Genomic DNA, 16260 nt, shown 5'->3' on the forward strand with positions numbered 1-16260 from the left:
TTGCTTAGCTCTGAGAACATAGGTGGAACTGGGTTGAATGCCCATTTCAGCATTTACCAGCAGTGTTGTCTTAGGCAGGCATTTTAACACCTCCAGTCTGTCTGTCTGCTTGTCTGCAAAATGGGAAAAAGAGTTCCTCAACAGAGTTCAATTTCAGAGATCATTTAAGGAAAATACTGCAGATTTGGTGGCTATTATAAGTGATTACTACAAGGCCAACACATTCAAAGCCGCAAGCAGTTCATGGAAACAAAACCTAAAAAGTAATGGTGTTTTAACAGTTTATTTTGAAGGTCTTTTTAAAAACGAAGTAAAAGACAATCTGAGAAAAAAAATTGCACAGATGATACTCATTAAATAAGTATGGTTGATTAAATCAGACAGGGATGTGTTCTCTTCTGCAATTCGAGGAGTGAAGGTTCCAGAGGGGGAGGGGAATCACGGCAATTAGAGCTGCCTCGTAATCGTGTAAATCTACAGTAGCAACCAAGTGTTTCTTTTCTTCCAGAGTAATCAATTTCTATCTTCAAACTGTGCCTTATTTTTTAAAAGATAAGATGCTAGAAACTCAATGGGATTTGGCGGTCTGTAAAGGAAAAAGAAACACAAAGGTTAGATGTTCTGCACATATGCTAATTTAAACATTATACCATTTTTTAAAATGCATCTGTTTGATTTTCATTTCACAATGAAAGGCTATTTATAATAATATTTGTAAATGAGACAGGCAAGCTAAGGGGCCAAAACTAAAGTTTAAAAGGACTTACATTGTTTTATAGCTTAAAACCAAATACAAACTCAATTCTAAAACACAAGGGTTTTTGTTTCCTCTTTACTATTATTGCATGTATGCATGGGGGGAACAGACGCCTCACCTGTATGGAGGCCAGAAAAAAACTCTGGAGCCCTTCTCTTCTAGCACTTTCATGTGGGTTCTAGGTACTGAACTCAGGTAACCAGGTTTGCTCTGCTCTGCAAATGCCTTTACATACTAAGCCCAAAAACACAAGCTGAGGAAATGAAATCCTGCATGCCTACAGGAAATTTCTAGGTAGGATACAAGCAGTGGTCAACTTTATGACCTTAGTGCATGTAGCACGAGTGTTTAGTTTCAAACCCGCCCATTGTGGAAATGGCTTTAACTCCCAGCACTCTGGAGGCTTAGCCTATATGGCCAATTCCAGGCCAGCCAGAGCTACGTAGTGAGAACCTTTATAAAAACAAAACCAAACTCATCAAGCTGTATGCCTACAGCAGGTTAAGTTTCCAAGCATTAGCCTTCAGCAAAAAGAAATAATGAGCATGCTGTTAGCAACATTAGCACACAAAGGCATCAACGTTCATTTAGACAACCTGCTTCTTTTTAAACAAACACTTCAAATTTTCTTTGAATCTCTCATTACATTTATTTTGTGGGAGGTATGGCAGTTATGTGGAAGTCAGAAGGCAATTCACTCTACTATGTAGGTCATGGGGAATCAAACGCAGGTCCTCAGGCTTGGTGGCAAGCCTCTATCTCACCAGCCCAAATTTTTTAAATTAGTATTTATGCTACAACAATGAATTCACACCTGAGAAAACCACTGATATATTTTAAAGGTATAACTGCATATTTATCACTTTTATGCAAGTTATTTCTGGGAGAAATCTGTCTAAGTGCTAAAAATTGGGGAAATTTCTCAATTCTTCGTCAAAAGGCACACTAAAAACTGAACATAGTGACATGTCTGTAATCCTACTCCAAACCAGCCAGGTTTATGTATCAAGTTCAAAACCACTACAAAACAGCGAATTTTTTCCTCCCAAACCCTCCCACACACAGCATACTGAGTGGGGAGTAATCCCAGGATTTGGGAGACAAAAGCAAAAAGGGTTACATCAAGGGCAGAACCAGCCTTCACAGAGAAGGAGCTGTGGCTCACATGTATAATCCCAGCACCCAGCACTCCCAAACAGTTGCCTGGAGTTCACACTCACTTTATATAGAAAATCTGAGGCCAGCCTGAACTACACAAAGACAAACTCTTGAAAAAACGACAAGTAAAGAGATGGGAAGTAAACAGAGAGCATGCCTAGCATGAACACGTACAAGGGTCAAGCCCTGGCACTGCATAAATTGGACAAGGTGGCACTCACAAGTAATCCCATTTCATATGGGAAGCAAAGGCCAGCCAGGGATAACACAGTAAGGAAAAGAGGAAAGGTAACAAGAGAAGGAAGGGTAGAAGGGAAGAAGGAAAAGACAGAATGGGGCCAGACACAGTGGCATATTCCTGTAATCTCAGAACTTGGAAGACAGAGGCAAGCAGATCTCTTGAGTTCTACACCAGTCTGGCCTACATAGCAAATTCCAGGCCAGCCAAGGGGACATGGTGAGACCCTACTCCAAAAGGTGGGGTGCAGGATGAGAGAAAAGGAAGACAGGCAAGTGAGCATACAGAAAAATAATTTACTATGATTTAAAAAAAAAATCTCCTGTTCTAGGCATGTCAGCAGCACATGCCTGGGGGATGGGGGTAAAGTTAAACAGCCAGATGATGGTAGTACTGGCCTTTTGCCTATATCACTGGGGAGGCAGAAGCAGGAGTCTTGAGTTTGAGGCCAGCCTGGTCTATAGAATGAATTCTGCAGCCAGGGCTACACAGAGAAACCCTATCAAAAAAAAGAGGCAGTTGTGGTATATGCCTTTAATCCCAGCACTCAGGAGGGAGAGGCAGAAGGGTCTCTTATGAGTTTGAAGCCAGCCTTGTCTACAGAGTGAGTTCTGGGACAGGTTGCAAAGCTAGACAGAAACACTGTCTCAAAAAAAGATTGATTTATTGATATATATATATGTGTGTGTGTGTGTTACGCGCACGCGCGCATGCAAGCACATATATGGTCTGCATGTACATATGCATGCCTGAAGAGGGCATCAGATCCCCTTACAGATGGTATTAAGATACCATGTGGTTCCTGGAAATATAACCAGAACTTCTGAAAGGGCAGCTGGTACTATTTTTTTTGGACTTGATTTTTTTTGTTTGTTTTGTTTTTTCAGCTGGTACTCTCAACTGCTGAGCCATTTCTCTACGATTTGCCTTTTTGCTTGCTTTTTGAGACAGGGTAGCCACTGACTATCTTGGAACTTGCTCTGTAGACCAGGCTGCATACACATACACATACCCCAGGATACACATATGCATATGCATACATACCTGCGAACACACACAATCAAATATAACAAAATCTAACTAATCTATGTTATTAACTTATGTCTATTTACTACAGAGATTATTATTGTCCTAGGTTTCAAACATAACACACACAGATAAGAAACTGACTAGTTTACAAAACAAATTTGCTTATTTGTTTACCCAAAAATTAAATTAGAAGCTGGATATGATAGCTCACATCTGTAATCCCAGTACTTGGGATAGAGTATGCAAAAATGAGGAGTTCATAGCCTTCCTTCTTCAGCTACATAACTAATTCAGAGTCAGCATGAGCTAATTATGACCCTCCTTGAAAAAAAAAAAAAAATAGGGCTAGAGAGATGGCTCAGTGGTTAAGAACACTGACTGTTCTTTCAGAGGAACCAGGATCAATTCCTACCACCTATTGTTGCTTAAACAACCAAGTATAACTCCAGTTGCAAGGGATCCCACACCATCTTCTGGCCTCTGTGGGTAGGATTCAGGCATCAACATGGTACACAGATATACGTGCAGGTGAAAACACACACATTTAAAAAAAAAAAAAAAAAAAAACTCCAAAGCAATATAGAGAACCCCTGTCTTGAAATAAATAAAAATGAATAAAACACAAAAAAAATTCATATAAGGATTATGGAATTATGGAGACACATGGAGAAATAAGAAAATTGTTTCCAAAGAACAAATAACTGCTAATAAACCAATGTACTGGCAAGAAGAGCTGGGAGCATAGCTTAGCAATGAAATGCTTGCCTGTCATGAGCAGGGTGCAGGCACTATCAAAGAGTTTATAATAATCCTGTACTTGAGACTACAATGACACTAGGAAAATTTAAGGAACAAATTATTGACAGAAATACAAATTACAGCAAATACCACAATATGCCAAATACTATATAAAGTCAAATTACATTAAACTAGAAACTAATCCTTGATAATTTGTCATTAAAAAAATAAGCAAGTACAGGCAAAAAGGCATGAAATACATAAGTTATAGTAACAAAGGAAAATGGACCTAAGTGTTCAAAAATATGGAAAATGGATCTAGGTGAAACCTAACTGTAATCCTAGCAGTTAGGAGTTAGAAGCAAAAGGATCAGAGTTCAAGGTCAGCCTGAGCTCTTTGAGACTGTCTCAATAACAACAAAAAAGGTTATAACTCAGCAGGCAGAGTGACATACTAAAGGCCCCAGACTCAATCCCAAAACCACATAAAACCAGATATAGTATCATACTTCCCATAAACCAAGCACTGGATTGGAAGTTCAAGGTCATCCTTGGATACATAGTGAGTTCAAAGCCAGCCTAGGCTACAAGTCTAAAAAAGAGCAATGGTAAATGGCCAAGTTTACTGTGGAATTATTATAATTTTAATTATAATTATTAGCTGAGCAGTGGTACCACATGCATTTAATCCCAACACTTAGGAGGCACAGGTTGTGGGTCTCTGAGATACATATGTATCATTTAAGACTACCCAGAACAATGTTATCCTTAAGTAAAAACTTTACACTATTACCTGCAGACCAGGATTCCAAGTCTGTATACAGGAGTTCAAATCCCAGCATTCCATCACATGATGGCTCACAAACATCTGTGTTACTGCTATCTTGATACAATACCCTCTTCTGGCCCATGTGGTACACACACATACACCCAGATAATACCCACATACATAAAATGAATAAATAAGTAATGTTTAAAAAGTAAAAATTTTGGGGAGGCAGAGCCAGGTGGATCTCTTCAATTCGAGGCCAGTCTGGTCTACAGAGCGAGTACCAGGACAGGCTCCAAAGCTACACAGAGAAACCCTGTCTCAAAAAAAACAAAAAAAAGAAAAAAAGTAAATAAAATGAAAGTTTAATAGCAATGGAGTCAGTAACATAACTTAGCAGGTAAAAGTGCTTGACACTAAGTCTAATGACCTGAGTTCAATCCTCAACACCCACACAGTAGAGGGACAGAATTGGACTCCCAAAACATGACCTCCATGTGTCTACCACAGAATATACACACACATGCATGCACACCATATATAAATGTAACTCTAACATAAAATGACAAGTATAACATCATTTAACACAAAAATTACAGCAAAGAACCACCACACACAACTAATGTTATTTTGAGCGTGGAGGGCCCACTGTCTACCTCCACTCACAGACAGCATTAGCTCACCTTTCCTTTGCAAGCACAGCAAGACCCTGTAGTAAGATAGGCACAACTGTCTGATCCAGGTAGGCACGGGTTGGCAAAGACTGCAGATCCACCTTCTGTTTTGAAGATTTTTCTGCATTAATCTTCTCATTTTCAACTATCCGCTAGTGATGTCAAAAAAAGAGAAAAAAAGCATGAATATCCCAAAGTACAAGATTATTTTGAAAGTAAAACAAAAACTAATACAAAAAGAACACTAAGAGGAAAACAAATCAGGACTACAATGACACCAGACAGCAAACCTCTCCACAAAAAGAAATCCAAGCCAATCCCAAAATTCCTTTTGTTTTTAATTTTTTTATATTTTATTATTTCTTAGACATGAGTATTTTGCCTACATAGATTTACGTAAGCCATGTGCCCAAGAAGGCCACAGGAGAGCTTCTGATCCCATGAAAATGGAATGACAGACAGCTGTAAACTGCTATGAAGGTGCTGGAAATCCAACCCCAGTCCTCTGCAAAAACAAGTGCTCATAACACTTGCCAATCCCTAATGTTATGGTTTTTCAGGCTAGGGTTTCTCCTTGTAATCCTGGCTGTCCTGGAACTCACTCCATAGACCACACCTGCCTCTGCCTCCTGAATGATGGGATTAAAGGTGTGGGCCAACAATATCCAGCAACAAATTATTTTTTTAAAATAATTTCTTTTTATTTCATGTGCATTCATGTTTTGCCTGAATGTACATGTTTGAAAATGTCAGATCACCTAAAACTGAAGTTATAGACTGTTATGAGCTACCCTTGGGTGTTGGGAATTGAACCTGGGTCCTCTGGAAGAGCAGCCACCCAGTGCTCTTAATCATTGAGCCATCTCTCCAGCCTAACAAATCCTTAATTATAGTAAAGAGCACAGTCTTAACTTACCAGAGTTTGTATATTTAAAAAAAAAAAAAAAAAAAAAAAGACTGCTAGTTTCCTTGGTATTACAATACCTCCAATAAGAATCAGCAAGTCCAGGGAGAATGAAGTGGGCACTTATCTAGGATGCTTGAAGTCCTGTGTTCAGCCCCAGCATTAACTGGCTATGGTAGTGCATACTCGTGATACCAGCACTTGGAAGGGAGTAGTACAAGGATCAGGAATTCAAGATCATTCTCAGCTACACAGTGAGTTCAAACCCAGCCTGTGCTATAAGTAACTATCTTTTAAAGGGAGAGGACTGAGCTAGGCTCCCTTCAACACCAACACTCAGCAGGCAGAGGCAAGCACATCTCTATGAATTCCAGGATAGAGAGGGATACATAAGAAGACTATCTCAAAAAGAAAAAAATTAATAAACATTTAAGAGGGCTGGAGAAATGACCTGGTGATTAAGAGTAAGTACTCCTATCGGGCGGTGGTGTCCAACATCTTTAATCCCATCATTTGGGAAGCAGAGGCAGGTGGATCTCTGTAAATCTGAGGCCAGCCTGGTCTACAAATTGAGTTCCAGGACCACCAGGGCTACCCAGACACCCTGTCTCAACAAACAAACAGTGACTAGAAGACTAGAATTCAATCCCAGCACCCACAGAAGGTGGCTCACAAATATTTGTTATTCCAGCCCCTGGAGGGCCTGACACCTCTACAGGCACCTATACTCCACACACATACACATGTATACAATTTAAATGTTTTAAATAAATCATCACCAAAAGAAAGAATTCCTCTAATACCCTCCTTAACTAATCTCACTCAAGAATTTACTGAGAGCACTTAGGATGTGCCAACTGCTAGCCATTTTAGTGCAGTTAATGTGCCAGTTAATACTGGTTATCAAGTTGGCACAATCTAGAATCCTATAGGAATAAGACTCCAAGCACACCTATAAAGGATTATCTGATTAAGCTATCCTCTAGGCATGCCTGTGAGGGATTATCTTTCTTAGGTTAATTTAGGAAGGAAAAGTCCACCATAAAAGACAAGGCAGCATCCTTCACATAGCTTCTGTCCTGGACCAATGAAAACTGGCTGGCTGGGAGTATTCATTGGTTGCGCTCTTCTGACTGTTGACATAGGTGACCAGCAGCTTCATATCCCCCACTTTGACTCTCCCTACACACAGTGACAGCAAAAGGGAGAGAGCTGAGGTGATGTTTATATTAAAAACAAAAAGAACTATTAAAGTGGAGGCACCGCCTTTGACCCCAGCACTTGGAAGGCAGAGGCAGGTGGAACTCTGGGTTTAAGGCCAGCTTGGTCTACAGTTAACTCCAGGATACAGATACAGCCAAGGGTACACAGAGAAAACCTACCTTAGGATGGGGGTGGGGGATATGTTATTACAATGTACTACTTACAACAAAATGGGAAATATCTGAGGTGAACCCTATGATTGCTCCCTGCTTGCCACCCAGAAAACTCAAAGGGTACAGCCTCAAATTGAATTGAGAAGACAGGTGTTTAGAAAATTGTGAAAAACCAGAACAGCTCCAATTTACAAGGAGAAAGTTGTGCAGGCAGGAGGGATACACAGAAAGCAACTGGTGAGGCTGCTTTCAGGTCTAGATGAATACAGCTGTGAGGGACCATTAGGAAAACTACCTGACAGCCACAGGGACACACACAAACAGGGGACACTTGGTATTCCCATGATCCAGAGCAGCAAGACACTCAAAAATACATGGAATGTTGGATAGAATATTCAAATACTCTAAACTAAAGGCTGTTGATCTGGCCTCTCCTCACAAAGGCTGAAGCAAGCCTTGAAAATTCAGTCAAACTGTAGGTTAATATCAAGAACGTGTGAAGAAATACCAAAGTATCTAATATCTTACAAAGTAAAATTCACAGCACCCAGCATAGTATTAAGAACTCACTAGGCAGTGAGAGCAGGCATGGTGGCACACACACCTTTTCTCCCAGCACTCAGGAAGCAAAGGCAGGCAGATCTCTGTGAGCTCAAGGCCAGTCTGCTCTGCATAGCAATTTGAAGGACAGTCAAAGAAAGAAAAAGAAAAGTGATTAGGCAAGACCAATGAGACGGCTCAGTAGGTATAGATACTACTAAACATTTTTTGTTTGTTTTTCTTCAGCAAACCCCAGAACACATGTAAAAGGTAGAAAGAATCAAAACACATACCAACGATAATAATAATGGAAGCTAGAGAGCTACAGTTAAGAGCACTGGCTGCTCTTACAGAGGACCCAGGCTTGGTTCCCAGCACCTACAACAGAGGCTCACAACCCGTTTCAGAGGGTCTGCCCCTCCTAAACTCTATAGGCATCAAATTTACCTGTAGCATACCTATATTTGTGCAGGTAAAACACACTCATACACTGTGCTAGCTAGCTTTTACTTGATGCAGGCCAGGAGAACATCGTTTGAAAAAAAAAAAAAATCACACACCCCCCCCCAGAGTAAATCAAGGGCAAGCCTAATAGGCTTTTTTTTTTTTTTTTTTTTAAAGTGATTGTTATGAGAGGACCCAGCCCATTATGGATGATGCCACCCCTGGGCTACTTGTCCTAAGTGTTATAAGCAAGCTGAGCAAGCCAGTAAGCAGCATCCCTCTATGGCCTCTGCATTAGTTCCTACCCTGATTTCCCTGGATGCTGTAAGATGAAACAAGCCCTTCCCGCTCATAGTTACTTTTGGTCACTCTGTGCTCGAGTGAGGAGGAGGAGTTACGTGGAGGGGGAGGGCGTCCTAGAACTCAAGAGATCCTGCCTCTACCACTCTAGAACTGGGATTTCTTTTCCTGTTGCTGTTTTTATTGTTTGGTTTTTCAAGACAGGGTTTCTCTGTGTAGCCCTGGCTGTCCTGGAACTCACTCTGTAGACCAGGCTGGCCTCAAACTCAGAGATCCACCTGCCTCTGCCTCCCAAGTGCTGGGATTAAAGGTCTGTGGCTCCTGGCTCCCACTGCCTGGTCAGAGCTGGGAATTCTAAAGGTGTGTGCCACCACACCCAGCCCAAAAAATCTTGAGAAAAAGAAAAGCAGTGCACTTCCTGCTTTTAAAGCGAACCGTAATTCAGTTCCCACCCCATCAGAAAGGTCACACCACCTGTAACTCCAGCTCCAGGTGATCTGACACCGTGTTCTAGCCTCAGGAAAAATCAACACACATATGGCATATATACACATAAATAAAAATCAATCTTTGAAAAAAGTAATGTTTTGCTGGGAGTTAGTGGCACATGCCTTTAGTCCCAGCACTTGGGAGGCAGAGGCAGGCAGATCTTTGTGAGTTTGAGGGAAGCCTGGTCTACAGAGCTAGTTCCAAGACAGGCTTCATATCAATACAGAGAAACCATGTCGTTTCCCCCCCCCCCAAAAAAAAAAGAAAGAAAAGAAAAAGAAAAATATGTATAAATGAAGAAGAAAAAAAAAAAAATCAACCCACAAAAATTGATCAAGACCCAATATATATTATCAGGCATGGTGGTGTACACCTTTAATCCCAGCACTCAGGAGGTAAAGGCAGTAGGATATTGGTGAGTTGGAGGCCACCCTGCTCTACAGAGCAAGTTCCAGAAGAGCCAGGGCAACAGAGAAACCCTGTCTCAAAAAACAGAGAACCAGTAGCTCTTGCAAAAGACCCTGATTCAATTCCCATCACACATGGCAGCTCACAACTGTCTAATTCAAGTTCCAGGAGATCTGCCATCATCTTCTTGTGAACAAACATGTGCCAAGGCAAAACACCCAAATACATAAAGTATTAAAAAAGAAAGAGATAAGCCGGGCATGGTGGGACATGCCTTTAATCGCAACACTCAGTATGTAGACCTAGGTGGATCTCTGAATTCAAAACCAGCCTGCTCTATCTACATACATTCCAGGACCGTCCTAGTGAAACCCTATCTCAAAAAAGAAAGAAAAGAAACATATACACTGAGATCACACAAATACAAATACATTCCTTTTGTTAAAAAAAAAAAAAAAGAAGAAGAAAACAAAAAAGAAAGAAAAAGGAAAAAAAAGGTCAATCGGCCAACACTTAAATACAGAGCTCTAGGTTAGATGGTTTAGTGGGTAAGGTGCTTGCTACATCAAGCCTGATGACCTGAGCTTCATCTCCAGAAGGATGGAAGGAAAAAACCAACTCTGTAAAGTTGTCCTCTGACTTCCACACACGTGCCCACACACACAAAGAATACACTAAATAAAAAAGAAAAAAGCACTTGCTAGTGTCCTTGAGCAAGTTACTGAACTTTAAGCATTCTGGGGCTGAAGATATATTCAAATTGGTCGGGTGTGTATCACACGAAGAGCAGTTGAGTAAATATAACACCTGTTTGTACAACACCTGCTTGGAAACTATCTCTATCTCTCTCTATCTCTTCTAAACCCAAATTTAATCCTTGTAATCTACTATTCACATACAAATTCTCTCCAGGAAGCCTCTATTTTCCTAACCAAACCTACCCAGCTCTGGTTCCGGGATTTAGCCATTCATTTACAAAGTACCTTTATTTTTAGGCAAGAATTAGCATGCTAGTAAAAGAGAACGCTTATAATCTGATACTACAGAGATCACAGCAGCAAAGTATTCCCTCATGCAGAGCAACCTAGTAAACGGATCCTAAGTTTTCTCCAGCTCTCAAGAGATGGGGCAGAGGAACTGGGCGAATTACCTCAACGTTGTCTGTGAGACCGTACTCGGAGTGAGGGTTTTCTGCAACCTAGAAAACAAAATACAGTCAGAGAAACATCCGCCCGTCCACGCTGCCTCCCTGCGCATCGCCACTCTGAATCCAAGGCCCTCCTAGTACCTGCGTCTGTCCCTCCAGCATCTGCTCTGACTCCATGGCGGACCCTGCAAACCGCAATCAACCGGATACCAGTCTTGCAAAACAAGAAGAGCCGCGAGTTAGTTACCCGGGAGATTTCAAGTGGAAGACGCCAGGATGCCGTGCAAAACAGCCCGGGACCCCGCCCCTCACCCCCGCGGGAGGCAGACGCGCGGGCTGGGACGGTCCACGGACTGGTCGTCCGCGATGCGAAGCTAGGAGGTCGTCCCGAGGATCTAGCAGTGGGAGGAGGAGGACAGGGAGCTGATTACCCGCGCCAATGCTGTCGGTTCCTAAGTGCCCTGCACGGCGCCACCGACTCCCAGCGCGAACCGCTTCGGCCGTAAGTGAGGGACGTCGCGCTGCTGCCGCGCCTGCGCAGAGCAGCACCGCTGGCGAGATTGCCAGAACCAGACTGAGAGGGCCTGCGCCTCTGCGGTGCCGCGTGCCTGGCCACCTGCCGCCTCCTCCCTGCTGCAGACCTCCTGGAAGCAGTCCTTGGTGCCGCCCGAAAGTGTCTGTCCCCGAGGAACCGAGAGCATTCACTTAGAAAATCAGACGCCCAGGCTTTTCATTACAGCTAAAGAGGAGTTGGAGAGACCACCCAGGGGTTGATGACTTCCTGCGTTTGTTTGCTTCCCATCACCCACGTGGTGGCTCACAACCGTCACAACTCCAGTTCAGTGAGTTGTTGCTTTCTTTTGACCTACGCAGGCACGAGGCACGCAGGTGCTCCACATACATGCAGGCCAAAGAGAGAAGGCCAGTGTTTTGGAAATTCTTGGGCGGCTTTTATCCAAGCCCTGCAATCTGTGAAGAGACCACGCTCAACCTACTCTACTTTTATGTCTAAACTAGTGCAAAGAAATGGACTTTCCAGGGGGCAGCTCAATGGTAGAGCACTTGCCTGAAAAGACCAAGAACTAGTGGAAACCATGGTTTTATGGTGGTTCTCGTCTGAAACCCCAGCATTTGGATGGCTGGCTGAGATAAGGATGGTACTGCGCCAGGCTGAGCTTCCTGAGTGTGAGTTCCAGGTAAACCTGAATTCCTGAAAAGATGCTGTGACTACAAAGCCTGATGATTGATTGGTCTATCTGCCTTTATTCCAGGAGAGCGTATCAGAATCTACTGTAGATGGTTGTGAGTCACCATATGGTTTCTGGGATCAAACTCAGGACCTCTGGAAGATCAGCCAGTGCTCCTAACCGCTGAGCCATCTCTTCAGCCCCAATGATGACTAGAATATTAATGGCATAGGGAGGTTGGAGTATTGCAAGTTCAGACACCAATTGTCCTGAGCCTAGTTAGCTCCCAAAGTAGCCATTTAATACCCACGTGTGTACCGGGAAGTGGTGACATGCCTTTAATCCCAGCACTTGGGAGGCAGAGGCAGGTGGATCTCAGTGAGCTGGTCTACAAAGCGTGTTCCATGTCTATAAGTTACCTGATATCTTTATATTTGATAATCCCTTTGGAATGTCCAGGCTCCTAGCTAACCCCAACCAAAACATTTCTAAGAAGGCCTCAGATGTCCCTAAAATGCCTATTAGCTAAGATTTCCTCACTTCTACAACCCACAAGCCTAATATATTTGAAAAGTGCCTTACAACAGCTGTGGTGGCACACGCCTTCCATCCCAGCATCCCAGCCCTTGGGAGGCAGAGGCAGGTGAAACTCTCTGAGTTAGAGACTAGCCTGGTCTGCTAGAGCTAGATTCAGGACAGTCAGGACAGTTTCCAAAGCAACACAGAGAAACCCTGCCTCGGGGGGAAAAATAAATAAATACATTTTTTGAGGGGGGGGCTAATTTTGTTTCTTTTCTTTTTTTTTTTTTTTTTTTTCTTTTTTTTTTTTTTTTTTTTTTTTTTTTTTTTGGTTGTTTTGTTTTTTGAGACAGGGTTTCTCTGTATCTTGGAGCCTGTCCTGGAACTAGCTCGGTAGACTAGGCTGGCCTGGAACTCACAGAGATCCCCCTGCCTCTCCCTCCTGAGTGCTGGAACTAAAGGCATACACCACCAATGCCCAGATATTTTTTCATTATTTTTTAGTATCTGTGTATCTGTGTATACATGTGAGTGGTGTGTGTGGAGGTCAAAGATGTATTTTCTACCATGTTGGGTCCAGGGATTGAATTAAGGTTCTTAGGTTTGAACCATCTTTCTAGACTCTGTAATTAAACCCTTTAAATTTCCAGTTGAATATTTTAATTAGAAACTTCCTATTAAATATCTGGAGACTAAAACAAAGTGTGTGTGTGTGTGTGTGTTGTTGTTGTTGTTGTTGTTGTTGTTATTGTTGTTGTTTCAGGATAGGGTCTCTCTGTGTAGCTCTGGCTGTTCTGGAACTCACAGAGGTCCCCCTGCCTCTGCCTCCTGAGTGCTAGGATCAAAGGTGTTCGACACTCTCCGACCCCCCACACACCACACACGCACATTCTGAATGCTTAGCTTCTTAGCAGTTCTAAGCCAGGCTGGTCTATGTGACACCCTGTCATTCATAAATAAATAAATACAATTTGAATCATACCATATCACCTTGTGACTCTATATGCTACATGGATACAGATCTCAACTAAATAAACTTTGTTTATATACTAGAATTGTGGGCACAATTTTTAAATTTTTATACTGAGCCATGCAAGGGTGGCGCACACTTTTAAATCCAGCACTCAGGAAACAGAGGTAGGTAGATCTCTGAGTTTGAGGCCCACCTGATCTACAGAGTGAATTCCAGGACAGCCAGGGCTGTTAACACAAAGAAACCCTGTCTCAAAAATGCATAACAAAAAAAAAAAAAAACCTATTTGTTTATTAAGTGTATGTTAGTGTAGTATATGTGTGCCTGTGTGAACATCTGGAGAGGGCAGCAGGGAATATTGGGCATCCTCCTCTGTCACATCTCAAACATGTTCCTTTGAGGCAGGGTCTCTCCTCGAACCTGGAGCTCAAGATTCTCAGCCAGGATGCCCCAGTGATCATCCTCTCTGCTCCCTCTGGTTCTGGAGTTACATCCATACATGATATCAACACTGACCTGTTATGTGGGTTCTGGAATCTGAATTCCTGTGTTCATAATTGTGCAAGGGTGCTTTCAAAAACCTCTGAGCCCCACCAGTCAGTGGTGGTTCCCACCTTCAATCCCAGCACTCAGGAGGCAGAGGCAGGAGGATCTCTGTGAATTTGAGGCCAGCCTGGTCTACAAATTGAGTTCCAGGACAGGCTCCAAAGCTTCATAGAAAACTTACCTCAAAAAATAAAATGAAAAAACCTCTGTGCCATCTCTTCAGACCCTGATTTTACATTTTCTTTTCTTTTTTTAGGGGGAGGGGGTTGGATTTGTTTTTAAGACAAGGCAGGCTGTCCTGGAACTGACAGACTCCACCTAAATTTTTGAAATGAATTCTCTTGCTAGCACTTGGTTGGAGCTCATCAAGTAGGCTTGGCAGCCTGACCATCAAGCTCCAGGGATCCCTTGATTCTGATCCTCCCCAACACTGATTACAAATGTCCATATTTGTACACTTTTTTGTGTAGAGCCCACTACATTACTAGTGGATTGTATGTATTGGTCGATTTGCTCTGTAGTCGAATTTGATATTTGTACATCAATACTAGTGATGAAGAATAATGGGTTTTGTTTTGTTTTGTTATTTTTGTTGCTGTTGTTTTAATTTTTTTGAGACAGGGTTTCTCTGTGTAACATTCCTGGCTGTCTGAAACTGGCTTTGAAGACCAGGCTGGGCTCGAACTTACTGAGATCCACATGCCTCTGCTTCCCAAGTACTGGAATTAAAGGCATATGCCACCACCACCAGTTTAGTGATGAAAATAAGTAAACAACAAAAACATTAAAAATAAATAGCTAGGCATGGTGATACATGCAGGCCTTTAATCCCAGCACTCAGGAGGTAGAGGCAGGTGGATCTCTGTAATGTCAAATAAACCCTGGGATATAGAGTGAGACATTGTCTAAAAAAAAGTGGAAAATGAGGTAAGATGATGTACATAATCTTGTAATCTCAGCACTTTGAAGGAAATTGCCAGGAGTTCAAAGTCAATCTAGGCTAGAGTGAGAAACAAACAAAAAAAGAATATAATATGTGTGCATATGTATTGGATTCATGAATGGAGAACAAATGTCAATATCAGTTATTTTTCTATCTTCATCTATCTCTCAATCTTATTTTTACAGAGTTTTAAATGTTTTATTAATTTTGTTTTGTTGTAATTATTTTATGTATGTGGGTGTTTAGTCTGTGTTACTGCTTCCATGCCAAGTGCCTGTGAATGCCAGAAGAGGGAATTGGCTCCTTCAGAGCTGGTTTTACTGGCATTTGTGGGTCCCCAGAATCCAACTTCTGCTTCTCATGATGCACAAGTGATCTTAACCACTCTAGCCCTTCCACAACCTTCCCTTTTGAAACAAGGTCTTCTATTGAATCTAGAACTTACAATTGGCTAGACAGACTGGCCAGCAAGCCCCCTAGGATCCTACATCTGCCTTGCATCATGCCATCATACTAGGCTTTCTCTATAGTTCCTGGAGGCCTGCAGTCGAGGTCACGTGATTGTTTAGCACATGCTTTACCTTCTGAGCCATTTCCCCAGGCCAGACCATTAACTCTTTTTTAAAAATTTGAGGCTCCATGATTCCTCCAAAAGTAATCCCTCATCTGCCTGGAACAAATCCTATAGTGGTACTCACCCCATTTTGTCTTCTGTTTTCTTGATGGTTAAACACAAATAAATTTTGAGTTCTTTGAAAGCAAAGCACATATCATTATCTTTGTGTTTGTTTGATTCTTATATTTAGTAGATATTTTTAGAAGGGAAATGAATTTCTAGAGAAAACAAACACTTCCACAAAGGTAATTCTATAGTCAGAGGTTCTAGAACTAGAATCATGGAATTCAAATAATAAAGAAAGCCTACAATGTTATGGTGGTTTGAAAGAAAGCCCCCAAAAGGATTGACATTAATAGGAAATGTGGCCTTGTTGGAGGAAATGTGTCAATGTGAGGTCAGGCTTTGTGGTCTCTTTCCTCAAGCTTCCCTCCATGATAGTCAACTTCCTGTTGCCTCGGAGTGAAAATGTAGGCCTCTCATCTCCAGCACCACACCGGCCTGC

General features: G+C 42.1%; 1 protein-coding gene across 3 annotated transcripts; it reads right to left on the bottom strand.

Moving 5' to 3' along the window:
- Positions 1-267: 267 nt before the first annotated feature.
- Dpy30 (dpy-30 histone methyltransferase complex regulatory subunit) lies at positions 268-15858 on the bottom strand. 3 transcript variants are annotated; one of them, XM_051181861.1, is made up of 5 exons: positions 15838-15858; positions 11113-11185; positions 10975-11022; positions 5373-5515; positions 268-586 (listed from the first exon to the last, which is right to left on the bottom strand). In XM_051181861.1, exons 2-5 carry the CDS (start codon positions 11146-11148, stop codon positions 514-516), a joined length of 300 nt encoding a protein of 99 aa, XP_051037818.1. In that variant the 5' UTR covers positions 11149-11185; positions 15838-15858; the 3' UTR covers positions 268-513. The 3 variants fall into 3 exon arrangements, with proteins under 3 accessions (XP_051037818.1, XP_051037815.1, XP_051037816.1); XM_051181858.1 differs by lacking the exon at positions 15838-15858 and adding an exon at positions 11403-11542; XM_051181859.1 differs by lacking the exon at positions 15838-15858 and adding an exon at positions 11284-11307.
- Positions 15859-16260: the final 402 nt, after the last annotated feature.

This window comes from Phodopus roborovskii, unplaced genomic scaffold, assembly GCF_943737965.1.
Source record: "Phodopus roborovskii unplaced genomic scaffold, PHOROB, whole genome shotgun sequence".
In the NCBI taxonomy this organism is placed as follows: Eukaryota; Metazoa; Chordata; class Mammalia; order Rodentia; family Cricetidae; genus Phodopus; species Phodopus roborovskii.

Excerpts from the sequence above, each read along its gene's own strand:
- Dpy30 (XM_051181861.1), bottom strand. The coding sequence starts at position 11,148 with ATGGAGTCAGAGCAGATGCTGGAGGGACAGACGCAG. Across the intron at positions 5,516-10,974 it reads GTCTCACAGACAACGTTGAG|CGGATAGTTGAAAATGAGAA; the intron begins GTAATTCGCCCA and ends TGACATCACTAG. Across the intron at positions 587-5,372 it reads GCTGTGCTTGCAAAGGAAAG|ACCGCCAAATCCCATTGAGT; the intron begins GTGAGCTAATGC and ends TTTCCTTTACAG.